Here is a 17223-nt window from a genome sequence, read left to right as displayed (position 1 = left end):
CCTAGTTTATTTTCTTATATGCAAACGTTTCAGTTGTGGCAACCCAAATAATGTTCTCATAAGTAGCACCTACGAGGGGTGTGTATTGTCAAGAACACGATATATTCAAATAATGTATCAACAAAGATATTATGTAGTATTGTCCGAGTACTAGACCCTGGTGTTACAGAATTTACAGACCTCTTGACAAAGTCGTTACTGCTTTCATTTGTTTTGAAACCAAAATATGTCCAAACATCGGCTTTAAAAGCTGCTGGATTCGGCTGTATCCTCTTGTCCTCAGTTTGCGGAAGTTTAATTACAACACCCTGATTATTTGGATGTTGATTGTAAGTAGTTTTTTCTTACGTGGCTAGAATATTTGCTTGGATGCCGCAGATGATGTTCTATTAAGTAATATTTGCAGTATACTTTCTTACTCCCGTAGTTCTTTATTTTATTCTTGGGGTTCGGGCCAATTGATTTACTGTAACTGTTGTGAGGGGTCCTCAAGACAAAAGGGAGGAGAATAGTTCCAGAATACTATGTAAAGAACTTAAGAGCATAAAATAAACCTAACTATGCCATTACAATATTTATAAAAATAAATAAATGAAATATGAATATGAAATACATTTTTTTTTTCTTAACATGATCTCAATATTTAAAGTTGTCTTAATTCAATGATAAATCCAAAATAAATATTGTAGCGAAATATTTTTTAATTGTTCTACAGGGATCTACTCTGACATCACGAGGGCCACATAGATACAGTTAAAAGTCTGCGTGTGGCCCCAGGAAAACAAAAATGAGAATAATTCGTAGCACACCCATGACACACTTAGTCCTTGATGGAGGTCAAGAAGTTCAAACTAGCTTAACCTGCAAGCAAAATTATTGTTTAAGTTGCATGTCTGTTAAAGAGCCGTTGTTACTTTGGCCTTAATATACCTTTTATTAATACCTTTTATGAAGCATTTAGTTTAATATTGAATCAGCCATTACATTCAACCCCGACTGCAGTACAGGGATCGAATTTAATTTCCTTTGAGGTCATATTTTAGTTAGCTATCACCAAGCATAAAAACCAAAACGAAACGAAAAGCCTAAATATAATGGGAAAACTGAAAAAAAGAAGTTTAAAACAAGCAAAAATTATTTTTTCAATAACTTTTAAAATTAATTTTAATGTGAAAGCAGTGTTTTTATTTTTTAAATATACAATCTTTTTGAAGGTCAATAAATACTGACAAAAGTCATATTTATTTTTAAACTAGTTAACAATAAAAAAAACAAAGGTAGAATAACATTTTTTTTTTTTTAACATGCTCTTTGACCTCTTGAGGGCCACATAAGTACAGTCACAGGGCTGCCCTTTGCCTGTTTCTGCTCAGACACAAACCCAGTTCCAGACTTGTCAGGGTTGGAGGTAAACATTGTGGCAGACCTGATCCGACCCGTCTCTGCCAACATCCGTCTTGTTACATAATCCACGTGATGGTTCCCAACCCGATTCAGACGCCTGTTGCAACTGAGCAAACACTGTAGCGGACCCCTAAAAAGTCACACTACACTCTAAAGTTTGGACTCTTGACTCGCATCTAAAAACCGGTACATTCCCCCCACAGTTTTTGGAGCCTGCTCGAGGCGACCAGACATGGCACAGCAGAACGGCTCCACGAAGAAGCACCCGCCCGTGTCAGGGTCGCACTCCCACTTCATCGTGGGGTCTGTTTCGGAGGAGAACTCGGAAGATGAGATCCAAGGGAAGCCCGAGGCACCGCCGGAGGAGAAGGACACTCGTTCTTTGTCGCCGTCCTCCTCGAGCTCCGACAGCCCCTACGAGATGGGCTTCGAACAGGTCGACGGGTCTGCTACCCCCAATCTAAGGTTGGAATCCAATGTAGCGTTTTGCATTTGGTTTTTAACTACAATTTGTGTGTTGCTTAATAATATGGCATTTATAATAAAACCACAGGTTTCATGTAATTTATTTTGTCAAGATTAATATAATAATTACTTATTTTGCAACTCAACTAACCTAAAAATTGTTTGCAAAAAGTTAATATATACATTTATTTAAATCCTTTTTTTAAATTTATTTCTTAACATTTTTTCAGTGTATTAAAAATATTTTTTATAAAAACATATCAAATAAATTACACTTTCTGTCCTGTGAACCTTTTAATACATTTTATATAATTTTAATTATATATACATATATCTATATACAGTATATACACACACACACTTTTAATATCATCATTTATTTATAGTTTATACAAATAATAAGTAGTTTTTAATCCTCAACCTCCTGTTTTTATTGTATTATGTGATTTAATTGTATTATGTGATTTTACTATGAAGCGACCTTGAGCTTTTAAATAAAATGTATTATTATTAGTTTAAATAAAAAAAATAAGAGCCAAATATGTATATATTTATGTATTTATTTAATAAATAGTTTATTGTTGATCTAAAACTAGATTTATTCGTCACAAAAATGATCCTTAATGATAATAAATAATAAACTCAATCTTCATTATGAATCCAACCCAATTCTTTTTTTAAAAGACATTGTGGTCATAATCAGAACACGTTAAATGCCAGTGTTGTAAACACAACCAATATTGGTCTGCAGATAGTACAGAATAAAACATAGACATTAATAATAGACATTTAATTAAAGAGGTATATCAACAAATTCAAGTTGAATACATTTAGTTACTGTACATTAAATAACATTGATGATCCAAACAGGTAGAACGGTTTCTTGAACCAGTAACATCTGTGTTTCCCTGAGAGTGAAACGCTTCTCTGTGAGTGAATTGGATGATCCCGCCGAAATATTCCCACTCGGAAATTCTCCAGATCGTTCCTGAAAGGAGACATTCAGTGAGTGAAACAGTTGTCAATGCAGCCCGTGCAACTAAAATAACTAAATTAATTTACCAGCCTCATCAGCTCAGCCTGCTGTTGTGTGCTTCAACACTAATATTCACGATGATGGACGTCACAGAGACAAGTATGTCAAGTATCTGCCTCCTTTCGTCATGCCTCAGATTAGTGAAGTTTCACTCCAGACGGCCCTTTTAGAACAGGAAAGGTGAGCTAACGCTGTCCCCCCTCCACCCCCTCCATTACCTTTGAGTCTCTCTGGGGTTGATGCAATAATTTAATATCAGGCCACAAAAACCAGCCAGCCAGGGGAGCTGAAACTGTGCCACTCCTGCCAACTGACTTCCATACCCCTCCCACCTGTGTACCCCCCCACCCCACCGTAGCCTATAGTAACCTCTGGGTTGAGCTAGAATTGTGACATCCGTGTGGGACCACAGGTTCAAACTCGCGAAAAATTCATGTACATTGTTTGCATTGTACACGACTTGTCAGTGTTACAAGCACCTTTACTGCTTCGTATATATATTTTTCACCTAGAAATTGTGAGTTTTGGTTAAAGAATAAAGTTTTGAAATCTATTAAACAAAAAAAATCCCAGTTGACAATTTTACCCTGTATGTTTAAATATAAAAAACCTAATACATCCCTCATTATTTCCAAGTGTACAATAAAATATATACAAAACGGTAAACGCTCACAAATAATTTACAACACAAATGGTATAAATTATTCTTATATATTTTCAAGTGAAAATAGAAGTGCAATGTGTGTGCATGTGTATTTTTCATTTATTTATTTTCTTGTTGCATAGATCTGAACCTAGATCACAAAAATGTCACCCCACACATTTTTAAAGAGTATTAGTCTTTTTAAATCTGTGTTTTTCTCTGTCAGACTGAAGAGAACGAGTCTGACATCCTAGAGAAAAAAAACAACAAGAAATATTCCCCCACATTGAGTAACTCAAAGTAGTCACAGCAGTGCACAAAAAAGATTAAAAATTCATTTAATTTAATGTTCGACATGCATTTAATTTAATTTAGCATCAAACAATATACATTTATATACAAGATATACAGTACACATATTAAAAACTATTACAAAAACAATACAATCATAATGAAATAAAAAGTATATAAGAAACCACGATAGGAAATGAGCACACAATAGATTAAATACTATAGAAGTATAAAAGTGTGTGTGTGTGTGTGTGTGTGTGTGTGTGTGTGTGTGTGTGTGTGTGTGTGTGTGTGTGTGTGTGTGTGTGTGTGTGTGTGTGTGTGTGTGTGTGTGTGTGTGTGTGTGTGTGTGTGTGTGTGTGTGTGTGTGTGTGTGTGTGTGTGTGTGTGTGGGAGTTATTAAATAGTCTGTTGCAGTCGTAAAGCTACCTATGGGCTTTTTTCGCAATCTATGAGCTTTTTGCGCAATGTTGAAGTCACTCTTTAGCTACAAATGACTTGAAGAAAAAAGTTTCTGTGTGCACTTGAGATAAGGCATATCAGTGAAATCCAGTGCAACTAGCTTATCAATATAGTGGGTATGTTCTAAGCGACACACGGGGGGTTAACATTTGACAACGGGTAATAAGTAGAAATACATTTGGAAATGGCCTTGTTGGATTGATTAAGTTGTTGAATTAATTATCAGTTGTTTGTATTTTTTTTAAAATCCAGGCCAAGCATGTCTGGGCTGCACTTGGTGAAACAAGGTCGAGATCGCCGGCGCATCGATCTACAAAGGGACTTCACGGTCGCGTCTCCTGCTGAGTTTGTCACCCGCTTCGGTGGCAACAAAGTAATAGAGAAGGTATAATCCTTTACTTCCTCCTGTCAATTAATATTCCTAACATATTCCACACAACTGTTTTTTTTTTTTTAAGTAGCACAACTAAGACTATTATTCCTTTCCAAGGTACTAATCGCCAACAATGGGATTGCTGCCGTCAAATGCATGCGGTCCATCCGTCGCTGGGCGTATGAGATGTTTCGCAATGAAAGAGCGATCCGCTTCGTGGTGATGGTGACGCCAGAGGACCTGAAGGCCAACGCAGGTGAGCTTGGAAATCAGGCTCATTAACACTGATGCAAATATTTGTTGCAAAATGTCTTTTATAAACTTTGCTCTTGGTACAAGATCCATGAACTCTAAGTCTGAGTTCATGGTTCTTGGCAAAAATGCTCTGATTTATGCTTGGAAGGTTGTTTTTTTTATTTGCTTTTGTTTTGCAACTGAAAATGGATCATACACCTTTCTTGTTATTTGCACTGCTGATGTATCACAGAGGGAAATATTCAGCACATTTTTATTTCCTTCTCCTTACGCAGAGTACATCAAAATGGCGGATCATTATGTGCCGGTGCCCGGAGGAACTAACAACAACAACTATGCCAACGTGGAGCTCATTTTAGACATCGCCAAGCGCATCCCTGTTCAGGTACAATCACACTCCAGAGATCGTATTATAGCCTTGTAGAATTTATTAGGTTGTACTTTTAGCTTTATTTGTTCATAGACGATGCAGCCTTTTACGTTAATATGTGTCTTACGGAAACCAATCTATATATAAAAAGCTTCCGTCTTGAGTAGGGATCAGACCGATCAGACTTATGGTACTGATACAGATACTTGAGACTTTGAATATGGACCAATACCAGTGTTTAATAATAACTTTCTTCCACTACTGTGAAATGACAATGGTCATGCTTTAAATAAAAAGCAAAAAATGCTGGTTGTGATTAACAGTTAAACACATGGATATAAACTTTGTAATTCAGTATATAAAGTGACTAATAGTTACTTGAAAAGCGCCTTTCTAGCCCAGGGTCGCAAAGCGCTTGAACAATTTAAAGCAATACACAGTTAAAAATATTTACAAATTTAAAAACTATAAAAGGCCAAGACAAAGGACAAATACAGGAGTCCCAGAAAATTAGGAAAACACCTGCACAAATACAAATTTCTTAAGATGTTCCATAAAACACAGGGAGAGGAAGATCATTCCAAAGCTTAGGAGCAACAGTCTGGAAGGATTTTTCTCCTCTTGTCCGGAAGCGTGTTCAGGAACCATTAGCGGATTCTGATCCACAGATCTCAGAGCCAGAGCTGAGGTGTAAGGCTGGATCAGATCAGTGATGTAAGGAGGAGTCTGACCATAAATAGATCTGAAAGTAAGAACCAGAATTTTAAAATTGAACCTGAAAGAAACTGGCAGTAAATCCAAAGTTTTAAGGATTGTAGAAATGTGAGTTCTTCTACTAGAGCAGGTCAGAATTCTCGCTGCAGAGTTTTGTATTAACTGCAGGTGAGCCAGCTGCTTCTTGTTTAGACATGTGTGACTACTGTGTCACGATATTTAAAGATAAAATTTGTATTAATAAAATACCTTCTGTTGTTTCATTCAGGCTGTGTGGGCAGGTTGGGGTCACGCCTCAGAAAACCCCAAACTTCCAGAGCTGCTTCACAAGAACGGCATTGCTTTCATGGGTATGATGACTCGTTTCATTTTTTTGTTTTTGTCACACGATCGGTCAACATTTTATTTACTCTATCCACAGGTCCGCCCAGTCAGGCCATGTGGGCTCTGGGAGATAAAATCGCTTCTTCAATTGTAGCTCAGACCGCTGGAATACCTACTCTCCCTTGGAGTGGAACAGGTATTTAAAATTCCTCAGATGACGCCTGTGATGATTGATTGGATATTGAGTGTTATGATTGCTACAAATGTCACATTAGGAATCATTGTCATGAGGAAAAGGCGTGAACTATTTAAAGATAAACTGGACGACTATGAATATAAATCTAGTTGGACATTCATAAAAAAAAATAGACTTGTTTGTTGCTGACAACCCTTCTCCATCCCCCCCAACTAAATAAACCTGTTTGAGGTCGTACACGTGCACAAATATTTTTACATGTAAAACTAGTTTAGTTTTACTGAGGTCATGGAACGTTGGCTCCTGTATTTTATTAGTATACCCTATAAACTGATCAACAGCATTTTATTATAACATCATACTATAATTTTTCATTCCGTTTTATTTTTTGTCAATTATGCTTTCATTTATGGCCTTCGACAAATTCATGGTAAGCCCAACTTTGTCACTGTATGTAGCGTCGAACAGAAAGATTAGATGTCCCTTTCCCGGTCTGCTTGATCAAAGGTTTAATCATGTGACCCTCCTAAATGCATATTTAGAGGAATATGATCAATACGGACACATGCACATTCCTGCAGGCACAATTTTTTTTATACCTAGAAAGAGATCTTCTTCAGAATTTTGCATCAAGTTCAAGAAGCAAACGGTAAACATTTAGATGTGTTTTTGTAAATACATTTTTATCTATAGGATGTCGGCATATTCATATCTAGGTTATACAGTTATATATTTGATACGAGTAGCTGTCGTATAGAATCCCTTGCACTACTCAATAAAAAAATGTGATGAATCTTAAGGAAACAATATATATATAAATAAAATAATGTATTTATTTTGGTAGATATTTGGAGCATGTTGTGTTGTTCATGTATATTGTTGAGGACTTAACATATAAAGGAAAATATTTTTGATATTCAAAGAGGACTCTGAGCATGTTGGTTTAAATTTACATTACAACAATACTTGGGGAAACTACTATTGTTTTAATGATTTTTTTGAATTTCAATTTAAATGGCAAAAAAACCCGTCTTGCTAATTTAACTTAGCAAGGCAGTATTGTGGACGTATGAAAAAGTTTCCTCTTTTGATAAATGTTTGTAGTACAATAATTGTTTTCTTCCCAGGCCTGACGGTAGAATGGACAGAGAGTGACCAAAGGAAAAAAATCATCAACGTTCCATCTGATATCTATGAGTCAGGCTGTATTCAAGGTGTAGAGGATGGTTTAAAAGTAAGATTTGCTTCTTTTTTTTTGTTGCAATTTTTACTGTGGGTTTAATGGTTGCGTAAATAACGATTTCTTTCCCCAGGCATCAGAGATCGTTGGCTTCCCGGTGATGGTGAAGGCGTCGGAAGGAGGTGGAGGTAAAGGAATCCGTAAGGTCAACTCCGCTGATGATTTCCCGAACCTTTACAGACAGGTACCTTTTACTCTAGGTTTCTAAAAAAAACCCTCAGATTCTTAATACTTTTGTTCTACTTATTTCACCGATAAAGGTTCAGGCTGAAGTCCCCGGGTCGCCCATTTTTGTGATGCAGCTGGCCAAGCACGCCCGACACTTGGAAGTCCAGATTTTGGCGGATCAGTACGGGAACGCCATATCCTTGTTCGGCAGAGACTGCTCTGTGCAGCGGAGACATCAGAAGATTATAGAAGAAGCTCCGGCTACCATCGCCACGTCTGATGTGTTTGAGGATATGGAGAGGGTACGTCATCTTCGACTGCTGTATCAGGCCTCCTGCAGATCCTAAACAAGTCTTGAAGGCATTTAATCCATGAAAAACAAGGCCTTGATTGGCATTAATAAATATATTTTTTTAATTCAAAATATTTGTTTTGATCATTAGCTAGCTAACTTTTTTTTTTCTTTTTTTTAAATTAAAAAATACGTCAATTGAGATACAGTCAGATGCAAAATGAATCATGCACTAGACAATAAACAAGAGCAATGGAGAAAAAACAAAAAAATAATAATGGAACTATAAAAGTAAAGGCAAAATAATCCCTCTGGTATCACCGATATATTCTGATCTTTTCTCCTTTCAATTTATTAAATAAAAATAACCTCCATCCAAGATATTTAAAGTGTTTTAAGTAATTGTATAAAGGAGCTCAACATTTCATGGAACATTTTCTGTGATTTTTGATAAAAAGTATATATATTTTTTTATATATTTCAAGGTGAACATGACGTCTCTGAGCCATTTATTGTGGCAGCCATTGACCTTCCAAGTGATTGCAAAAGAAAAATTAGATGAGGATCGTTACGATGTTATGTTTTTAAATAGAGTGATCGGTGAACTTGGTCTTACTCAGAATTTTTGAGAGGGAATTAAAAAAGGTGTTTAGGCTTGGATTGGCTCCAAATGTTTTTAAAATTGCATTACAGTTTAAACCTTACCATTTTTGTTAATTTAATTTAAAAAAGCAGATCTTCACACACTATAGGTAACAAATGAACATGAGTTTTTAGTCAACTGAGAAAATATTCATCCCTTATTCCAAGTGAATTTTGTTCTTCCCACTTTGACTGATTGTCGAGTTAGTCTTGGATTTAATTCCAAACGTTATTAAAAAGTCTTGAATTTAACCTTCGACGTCTGTGTTGCTTCAGTGTGCAGTGAAGCTGGCTAAGATGGTGGGCTACGTCAGCGCCGGTACAGTGGAGTACCTTTACAGCCAAGAAGGCAGCTTCTACTTCCTGGAGCTCAACCCCCGTCTGCAGGTGGAGCACCCATGCACCGAGATGGTGGCCGACGTCAACCTGCCCGCGGCTCAGTTGCAGGTCAGTCTGGCAAACACAAATCCCTGAGTGCAGCACAGTTTCATCACGCTCCACTGCTCCGCATCATAACCTCCCTCCCCCATTCTTACGCGCAAATAGATTTGTTTCATGCACGTGACATGTTCTACTTTCCTTGTGTGTTAATGGGTCACTGTCAGTTAAATTACGTCACTGGTTTTCTGGGTGGTTTAGCAGCCTCTTTTTGTACGTCACTCGGCCACAGCCATTGTTGTTGGTAACAAACCTGAAGTGAGTTCTGATGAACTATAAAAGGGAATTAGCATCTTTATAGAGTGTTTTGTTAATTGGCGAGTAAATAACTTAGTCTTGTATCTTTAAACTTGGTATGGGTTAAAGATTCCAAGGTTTTGGTGTTTTCTCCGAGTTTTTTTCAAATGTATTATAGCAAACTTTAGTCAGAAACTAACACATAAATTTGTCATTATTCAAACTGTTTAAACAGGTGATTTAATGTGATGTAGACAAACCACAATGATAGAACCTGGTGGACTGCTCCAACTACCGCACCCAACCTATTTATGGTGCCAACAAAACGGTGAACTCCCATGATGCCTTTCTACAAGCTGCTCTATTTAGTGAAGGCAGATTGCTATCTACAATACTGTATTTATATTTTTACTTAACCCTGTCAAAAGTGATCGTCAGATTTGATTGGTTGGCTGGGCGGCTAAGCATTATGAGCTTTTCTTGTCCCTGATACTGAGAAGTTGGTGGAGAAGGATTGATGCTCATATTCATTGTTCAGTTTACAAGTTCAAATAAATGTTGTTAACAAGTAAAAATTTATGATCACTTTTAAGATTTTGTTTAATGCGTTTTTTAGAACGAAACCCATGTAATAAATAAACAATAAACGACAGTCCACTGTATAACAAGGGGATGAGACCTATTATCTAGTGTTACTATGTCCCATCATTAATCATTCATACTATTTCTCGTTGCTGCTAGATCGCTATGGGAATCCCTCTTCACCGAATCAAAGATATCCGGATGCTGTACGGAGTTCAGCCCTGGGGTGACTCTCTCATTGACTTCGAGGGGTTGTCTACCGCCCCCTCTCCACGGGGACACGTCATCGCAGCTCGTATCACGAGTGAAAATCCTGATGAGGTATGCACTTTACAAGATGGGTTCATCTAGAAAAAAGAACAGTGTTGTATATTTCAATATGTTATACATGTACAGGAATAATAATAATGTAGTTTGTATGTGTATATAATATGTATTTATATGGATATATATTATACTATATCCTGTTATATTGTTTTATATAGAAAGTATGAGACAAGGCCAAATGTATATTATGTATTCACATGGATATCTGTGTAGATAGACTTTTAACACTGTAGAAACTGAGAATAATCTCTAAATTTAGGAAAATGTTGTCGCAACTTGATCTGGAGCTTGTAATCCATGCTTTTGTGTCTTCTCGTCTGGACTATTGCAACAGTTTGTTTTCATGTCTAAACAAGAAGGATCTGTCTCGCCTGCAGTTGATACAGAACTCTGCAGCAAGAATTCTGACCTGCTCTAGTAGAAGAACTCACATTTCTCCGATTCTTACTTACTTACTTATGTACAAATACTCACATATTATATCCATGTTCAAAATGAACATTCATATATTTGGTTAAATTTCTAATTTACAATTTATATTATATACCCATAGTTTGTGTTATGTAATAATAACTGTACGGTTCTGATTGCAGGGATTCAAGCCGAGCTCTGGAACAGTGCAGGAACTGAATTTCCGCAGCAATAAGAACGTGTGGGGCTACTTCAGTGTGGCGGCGGCTGGTGGACTCCATGAGTTTGCAGATTCTCAGTTCGGACACTGTTTCTCTTGGGGAGAGAATCGCGAAGAAGCAATATCGTGAGTTAAAAATTTTGCTGAAAAAATAAGATATTGTCGCTTAAAAAAATGCATTTTAATTCCAGAAACATGGTGGTGGCCTTGAAGGAGCTGTCCATCAGAGGAGACTTCAGGACAACAGTGGAGTATCTCATCAAGTTGCTGGAGACGGAAAGCTTTCAACACAACACCATTGACACTGGCTGGCTGGACAGACTCATCTCAGAGAAGATGCAGGTATGAACTACTCATGTGTACATTCTGTTTGCAATCATGAACACTGTGTTCCATTTTTACACAGGCGGAGCGTCCGGATACGATGCTTGGAATCGTGAGTGGAGCTCTTCATGTGGCGGATGTCAATTTGAGGAATAGCGTGTCGAACTTCCTGCATTCTTTGGAAAGGTAAACCTGTTCAATAATATGTGTTAAGGATGCAGAAGATTACACATTACATGCCCAACTGAGGTCAAGGTCCCCCGGATCCTTAACGTGGGGTTAAATGAGGGTTCATGAATCTAAAAATGATTCCAAAAAGGTTTTATTTGGCATTAAAATGTCTTAATTATATTAAAAAAGGTCTTCAAAAATGTGAAAACATTATAAGTATTTACTCTAAGTATCCAAGTATCCGTTATGTTAGTTTCAAATTTGCTCATTTTGGTAAAATTTACTTGAAATTAGAATTGGTTGTCATTTTTTCTTCATATCTGAATGCAGTTTTAAGCAAGCGTGTATGAGACAAAGTAAATTTTGTTGGATCTTTTTTGGCATGTTTGTGTGTGTGTGTTATGCCAAAGTTTGTTATCTTTAACAATATCCTAATTCTAATAGTATAAATGAAAACTTTTAACTTGAGTAATTACTTGTTTATTTGACAATCAAAACAAAAAGCTATTTTTTGTGGCGGCATTGCAGAATAAAAGTAAATATGAAATAATATGAATAAAATAAGATAGAATGGCAAATACATAGTTAATGCATATAATGTTTAAATACACATTTTGGTTTGTTTTATTTTACAAATTGGTTCATTGTCGAATGGAATAAAAAAATAATAATATTGAAAATGTCTTTAATTTAACTTGCCTTCAGCTGTTGGAACCCTGAAAACAGTTACTCAACAATAAAAGAGTGAATATCATGACTTTGATTACATTAGGAATTTGTTGCACTGTGTTTGGAAGCATTACTTGATCTTTCCGTCTCTTCCTGTATATTCTAAACAGGAAAAACACACAGTGAACAATCTGATTCCTCTCAATTCTCTTCTTGTTGAATGTTTTTTTTTCTTCATATCATTGTTCTATTTTTAGAACAAAGTTTAATGCAAAAATAAAGACAATAAAAAGAGTCAATATTTGTCTATAGGCCTTTATTTTTCCCACATTGAGGACATTTGAGTATTCGCAGTTGTTCATGAAAAATAGTAGAAAGTAGAAACACACTTTCATGTGTACATGCATAGACATTTAATAGACATATAGACAATACACGTATGACAATAACGTTAATTAAAAAATAAATAAATTATAAAGTAAAAAATAAAATAGACAAACAATACTTAAAATCAATGATAAAATGAAAATAAAAATGATCATAGAATAATAATTAAAAAGCATGATATTTTGTATCAAATAATCTAACAGCAGTTTGCAGGAAGGAATATAAGTGGTAAATAAATGTATTGAAACCATTTGTACTCTTCTCTCTTCCAGGGGTCAAGTGCTTCCTGCTCACACGCTGCTCAACACCGTCGACGTGGAGCTGATCTACGAGGGTCGAAAGTACGTCCTCACCGTCACACGACAGTCTCCCAACTCCTACGTTGTCATCATGAACCATTCGTCGGCCGAGGTGGACGTTCACCGGCTCAGTGACGGAGGGCTCCTGCTGTCCTACGACGGCAGCAGCTACACCACCTACATGAAGGAGGAGGTCGACCGGTGAGCAACAGCAGCTGATGATTCATCGTTAGATTCGTCTTTGCTGAATGATGTTTGCGGCCGCAGGTATCGAATCACAATCGGGAACAAAACGTGCGTGTTTGAAAAGGAGAACGATCCCTCGCTGCTGCGCTCGCCTTCAGCAGGGAAGCTGATCCAGTACGCAGTTGAAGACGGAGGCCATGTTTTTTCAGGCCAGTGCTATGCCGAGATCGAGGTAGACGGTTAATCAGCGTTTTGTCGAGCGCTCACTGTACTTTTAACGTGAATTTCACTTGTCAGGTCATGAAGATGGTGATGACGCTCACAGCTCTCGAGTCGGGATGCATTCACTACGTGAAGAGGGCAGGAGCAGCGTTGGAGCCTGGATGTGTGATTGCTAAACTGCAGCTCGATGATCCCAGCAGAGTCCAGCAGGTGATGTTTGCTGGTTCACTGACGCCGTTTAATGCAGGTTTCCATGCAAGTTTCTTTGAATCGCGGAATGGTTTAATTTGGGCGTCATATTCCCAGACAAACAGTCTTATAAAAACAGTGAAACAAACAAAACAACTGGCAAAAAAGTGAGCAATAAGCACATAAAACATACAACATGACATAATGCTTAGTCAGCAAAAAGCTTTTTTTTTTTATATTGATTGATCCATTGATTGATGCACCTTTTTTCTTACTCACTTTGGGGAAATTATTAGTTTAAGCAGTTCACAAGAAAAAAGATTAAACATACACATTTTAATATGACATACAGTACATGTATTAAAAATAATAACAGAATAGAATATACACACAGCATGGACACACAAAAAGAATAACAAGGGTGAAAAACATGAATTAAAAACATTACATTTTTTTAATAAATAGTCCGAAATAAATGAAAACGAGCTCTGGACTATTAGTTCTCTTCAACAAGATAATCCCATATAGAGTTTTTTTTTCACTTGTTTTTAAACTAGTTTAAAGGCTTCTTTTATTTTTGGTAAACTAGACTGAAATTAAGGACTTCACATGTCAACAGTCACATGCTGATTGAAAATCTGGTCTTTTTTCCAGACACTTATAATAATAGAACAGAAATTATATTAATTAATTTATTTATTTATTTTTAATTTAATTCAATAATTTCTATAATGAAAGGTTGAATTTGGGTTTGTTTAATAATTTAACTCATTAATTTCTTTATTAAAAGCTTGATTGTTTTTTAATACTTGAATTAAACAATTTGTTTATTTTAAAAATGAAAGTCTTTTCCAAATTAATTTAAACTCAACCTTTTCCAATATACTAATTACTATAACTTTTTTTTAACATGAATTGGATCAATCAATAAACATCATAATCAACAATTGATTTAAGTTTGGCAAATGAGCTCAAAATGTAACAATTATTTTTTGTTTGTTGCTTTTTACAGGCAGAGCTGCACACCGGAGCCCTCCCGTTGATCCAAGCCGTGGCTCTGAGAGGCGAGAAGCTGCACCGAGTTTTCCACGGCACACTTGACCACCTGGTCCACATCATGAACGGCTACTGTCTCCCTGAACCTTTTTTCAGTGCCAGAGTGAGCCTCCCTCTCCTTCTCTTTCAAATGTAGCATCTCTTAAACTGTATTTGACCTCTTCTCTTCACTGGCCGCCCTCTAGCTGAAGGAGTGGGTGGAGAGGCTGATGAAAACAATGCGCGACCCATCCTTGCCTCTGTTGGAGCTTCAGGACATCATGACCAGCGTGTCGGGTCGCATCCCGCCCGCGGTGGAGAAGGCTATCAAGAAGGAGATGGCTCAGTACGCCAGTAACATCACGTCTGTGCTGTGCCAGTTCCCCAGTCAACAGGTGAATCTCATTTCTCCATTTTTTATCCTGGACTACGTTCCATTTAATTGTTCATAAATGTTCTTTTAGTTAGTCCTTTTTACTTCTTTTCCAACTTTAAATATCTGGCAGTTATTAAACATTATTTTGAGTAATTATTTCATACATGTTCAGAGTTACAAACTTTTATTAATGGTTTTCCATGATTCAGTTTTCATTCTTAATTAAAGTTGCTTTCTAATCTAATTAACAATTCCAACTATGTACCAAACAGACTTCCATGTATTTATTTTTTGTTTGTACTTTTCATGTATCTGTATTGTGCAAAAGAGTCCTGTCTAGGTTTGTGCAGTATTACTGTGAAAATGCAAGTGAAAGCTGATTTGTTTTCTTGATATGTATGTCACTCAAAGTGAAGAAATACATTAATGTCAGTGGAAGTTTAACTCTCTAGCTCCTAAAAATTATATTATAAACCGTTAAGGATGCTACAAATTGATGGTAGTAGTTGCATAATTACAGTATATGGAGGATTGTAGGGTTTTGTAACAATATAGTTCATCTTCACCTGAAACATTTTTTTTTAAAACCATTAAATCAATTAGGCTAAAAGGTCAAGTGGGATTAAATGCTTATCCGGCTCCTCTGGGGATGAACGGATTATCATCATATCTCTCTTGTGGTTTTCAGATCGCAAACATTCTGGACAGTCATGCTGCGACTCTGAACAAGAAGTCCGAGAGAGAAGTCTTCTTCATGAACACGCAGAGCATCGTGCAGCTGGTGCAGAAGTCAGTGACCAACACTTTTGTGTCTCATGCATGGATTTAAACTATACATTTTCCCAATCGATATCTACATGTTGGGTTAAAGCCCAGCCTTTTAAAATGAATTATTTACTGTGATATATTTATTTGACTTATCATAGTAATCTTCACTATTATATGTCTTTGAGTAGCTTTTTATTTTCTGTCTTTTCTGTCCAACCTTAAGGTTTGGAAAAAAATGCGACTTAAAAAATGTGTTATTACTATTGATAATTGTTGTTGTTTCTCATTGTCAATGATTATCTTTGACAGGTATCGCAGTGGCATCCGGGGTCACATGAAGGCCGTGGTCATGGACTTGTTGAGACAATATCGCAAAGTAGAAGTGCAATTTCAAAATGGTACGAAAATAAACGAGTGCAAGAAAAGTGGTATCATTGTTAGTACTCCTCTTGTTATTGGTATTAATATTAACATTTATTATACGTGTTATTATGACTACTTTTATTGTCACAAAGGTTGTAAATATTTGAGGAAAGACTTTGTTATTAATGCATCGTTATAATCTTGTCTGCTTCTGTGCAGGTCACTACGACAAGTGTGTGTTTGCTCTGCGAGAAGAAAACAAAGGCGACATGGCAAACGTCCTCAACTACATCTTCTCTCACGCACAAGTCACCAAGAAGAATCTTCTGGTCACCATGCTCATCGTGAGTGGCCACTTCTGTCACCCTTTATAACTTCCCTGTGTAGTAACTAAACCGCGCACATGATGGTTCTTGTGGTTGTAGAACCAGCTGTGTGGACGAGACCCCACTCTGACCGATGAGCTCGTGGCTATCCTGACTGAACTCACTCAGCTGAGCAAGACTATCAATGCCAAAGTGGCCCTGCGGTCGAGACAGGTTGGTTTTGTCTTTGTTTGTGAAAATGTCAGTGTATGCACAATGTTTTATTTTTATATTAAAATGGCTGTAATGATGCAGATAAAGTGTGTAAACTGTTGATTATTGTATGTAATAATTGAATTCAATCATTTGTATGTTGAAAGGTTACATTTTTAAATAATTAAATCCAAAAATGTATGCATTTTTTTGACATAGGGTTTGATATTCTTATTCCAATAATGCAAAAATGAATTTGAATTTCTAGCTTTTTAAATTAAATTTAAAGAATATTAGTATATTGCCAGCACCAGACCATACCTTGGAATACGCCAAGAAGAATAGATGCCTGAGTGCATCCACGTCATCAGGTGATCATCTGTGCGTCACATGATTGGCTGACAGTTCCATCAAGTAGCTCCGGACACTATTGGTAGTGTCTGGTGGCTCTATTATACCAACTTTTTTATATTGAATTTAAAATGCTACGAATTAAAATATATTGAATTTAGAGGATTTATTTTTCAATATTTGGACTTACAATACCAAACTGTGTGTAAAAAAAAAAGAAAATTAATAAAAGAAAAATGTGTTCGGAAATATTTTTTTATTCAATTATATAAAGA

At 36.4% G+C, this 17223-nt stretch overlaps 1 protein-coding gene across 4 annotated transcripts in view; it reads left to right on the top strand.

Moving 5' to 3' along the window:
• The window catches only part of acaca (acetyl-CoA carboxylase alpha), a 50112-nt gene that overhangs the window by 1721 nt on the left and 31168 nt on the right, over positions 1 to 17223 (top strand). For 3 of the 4 annotated variants that reach the window (XM_087807623.1, XM_087807625.1, XM_087807626.1), the window contains exons 2-24: positions 1608 to 1869; positions 4554 to 4686; positions 4792 to 4930; positions 5205 to 5314; positions 6282 to 6363; positions 6435 to 6533; positions 7661 to 7767; positions 7847 to 7957; positions 8034 to 8243; positions 9152 to 9322; positions 10292 to 10453; positions 11053 to 11216; positions 11282 to 11432; positions 11497 to 11600; positions 12914 to 13141; positions 13208 to 13358; positions 13424 to 13558; positions 14550 to 14696; positions 14779 to 14967; positions 15637 to 15737; positions 16026 to 16114; positions 16299 to 16423; positions 16505 to 16618. In XM_087807623.1, the coding sequence (XP_087663749.1) occupies positions 1637 to 1869; positions 4554 to 4686; positions 4792 to 4930; positions 5205 to 5314; positions 6282 to 6363; positions 6435 to 6533; positions 7661 to 7767; positions 7847 to 7957; positions 8034 to 8243; positions 9152 to 9322; positions 10292 to 10453; positions 11053 to 11216; positions 11282 to 11432; positions 11497 to 11600; positions 12914 to 13141; positions 13208 to 13358; positions 13424 to 13558; positions 14550 to 14696; positions 14779 to 14967; positions 15637 to 15737; positions 16026 to 16114; positions 16299 to 16423; positions 16505 to 16618 (3255 nt within the window). In that variant the 5' untranslated portion in view covers positions 1608 to 1636. Of the gene's footprint in view, positions 1 to 1607; positions 1870 to 4553; positions 4687 to 4791; positions 4931 to 5204; positions 5315 to 6281; positions 6364 to 6434; positions 6534 to 7660; positions 7768 to 7846; positions 7958 to 8033; positions 8244 to 9151; positions 9323 to 10291; positions 10454 to 11052; positions 11217 to 11281; positions 11433 to 11496; positions 11601 to 12913; positions 13142 to 13207; positions 13359 to 13423; positions 13559 to 14549; positions 14697 to 14778; positions 14968 to 15636; positions 15738 to 16025; positions 16115 to 16298; positions 16424 to 16504; positions 16619 to 17223 lie in introns of those variants that run through there. The other variant, XM_087807624.1, reaches the window with a different exon arrangement.

This window comes from Callionymus lyra, chromosome 14 (assembly GCF_982586985.1).
Source record: "Callionymus lyra chromosome 14, fCalLyr1.hap1.1, whole genome shotgun sequence".
Taxonomy (NCBI): domain Eukaryota; kingdom Metazoa; phylum Chordata; class Actinopteri; order Syngnathiformes; family Callionymidae; genus Callionymus; species Callionymus lyra.
Note: the sequence above shows the minus strand (reverse complement) of the source record. Positions and strands in the feature narration are given on the sequence as shown.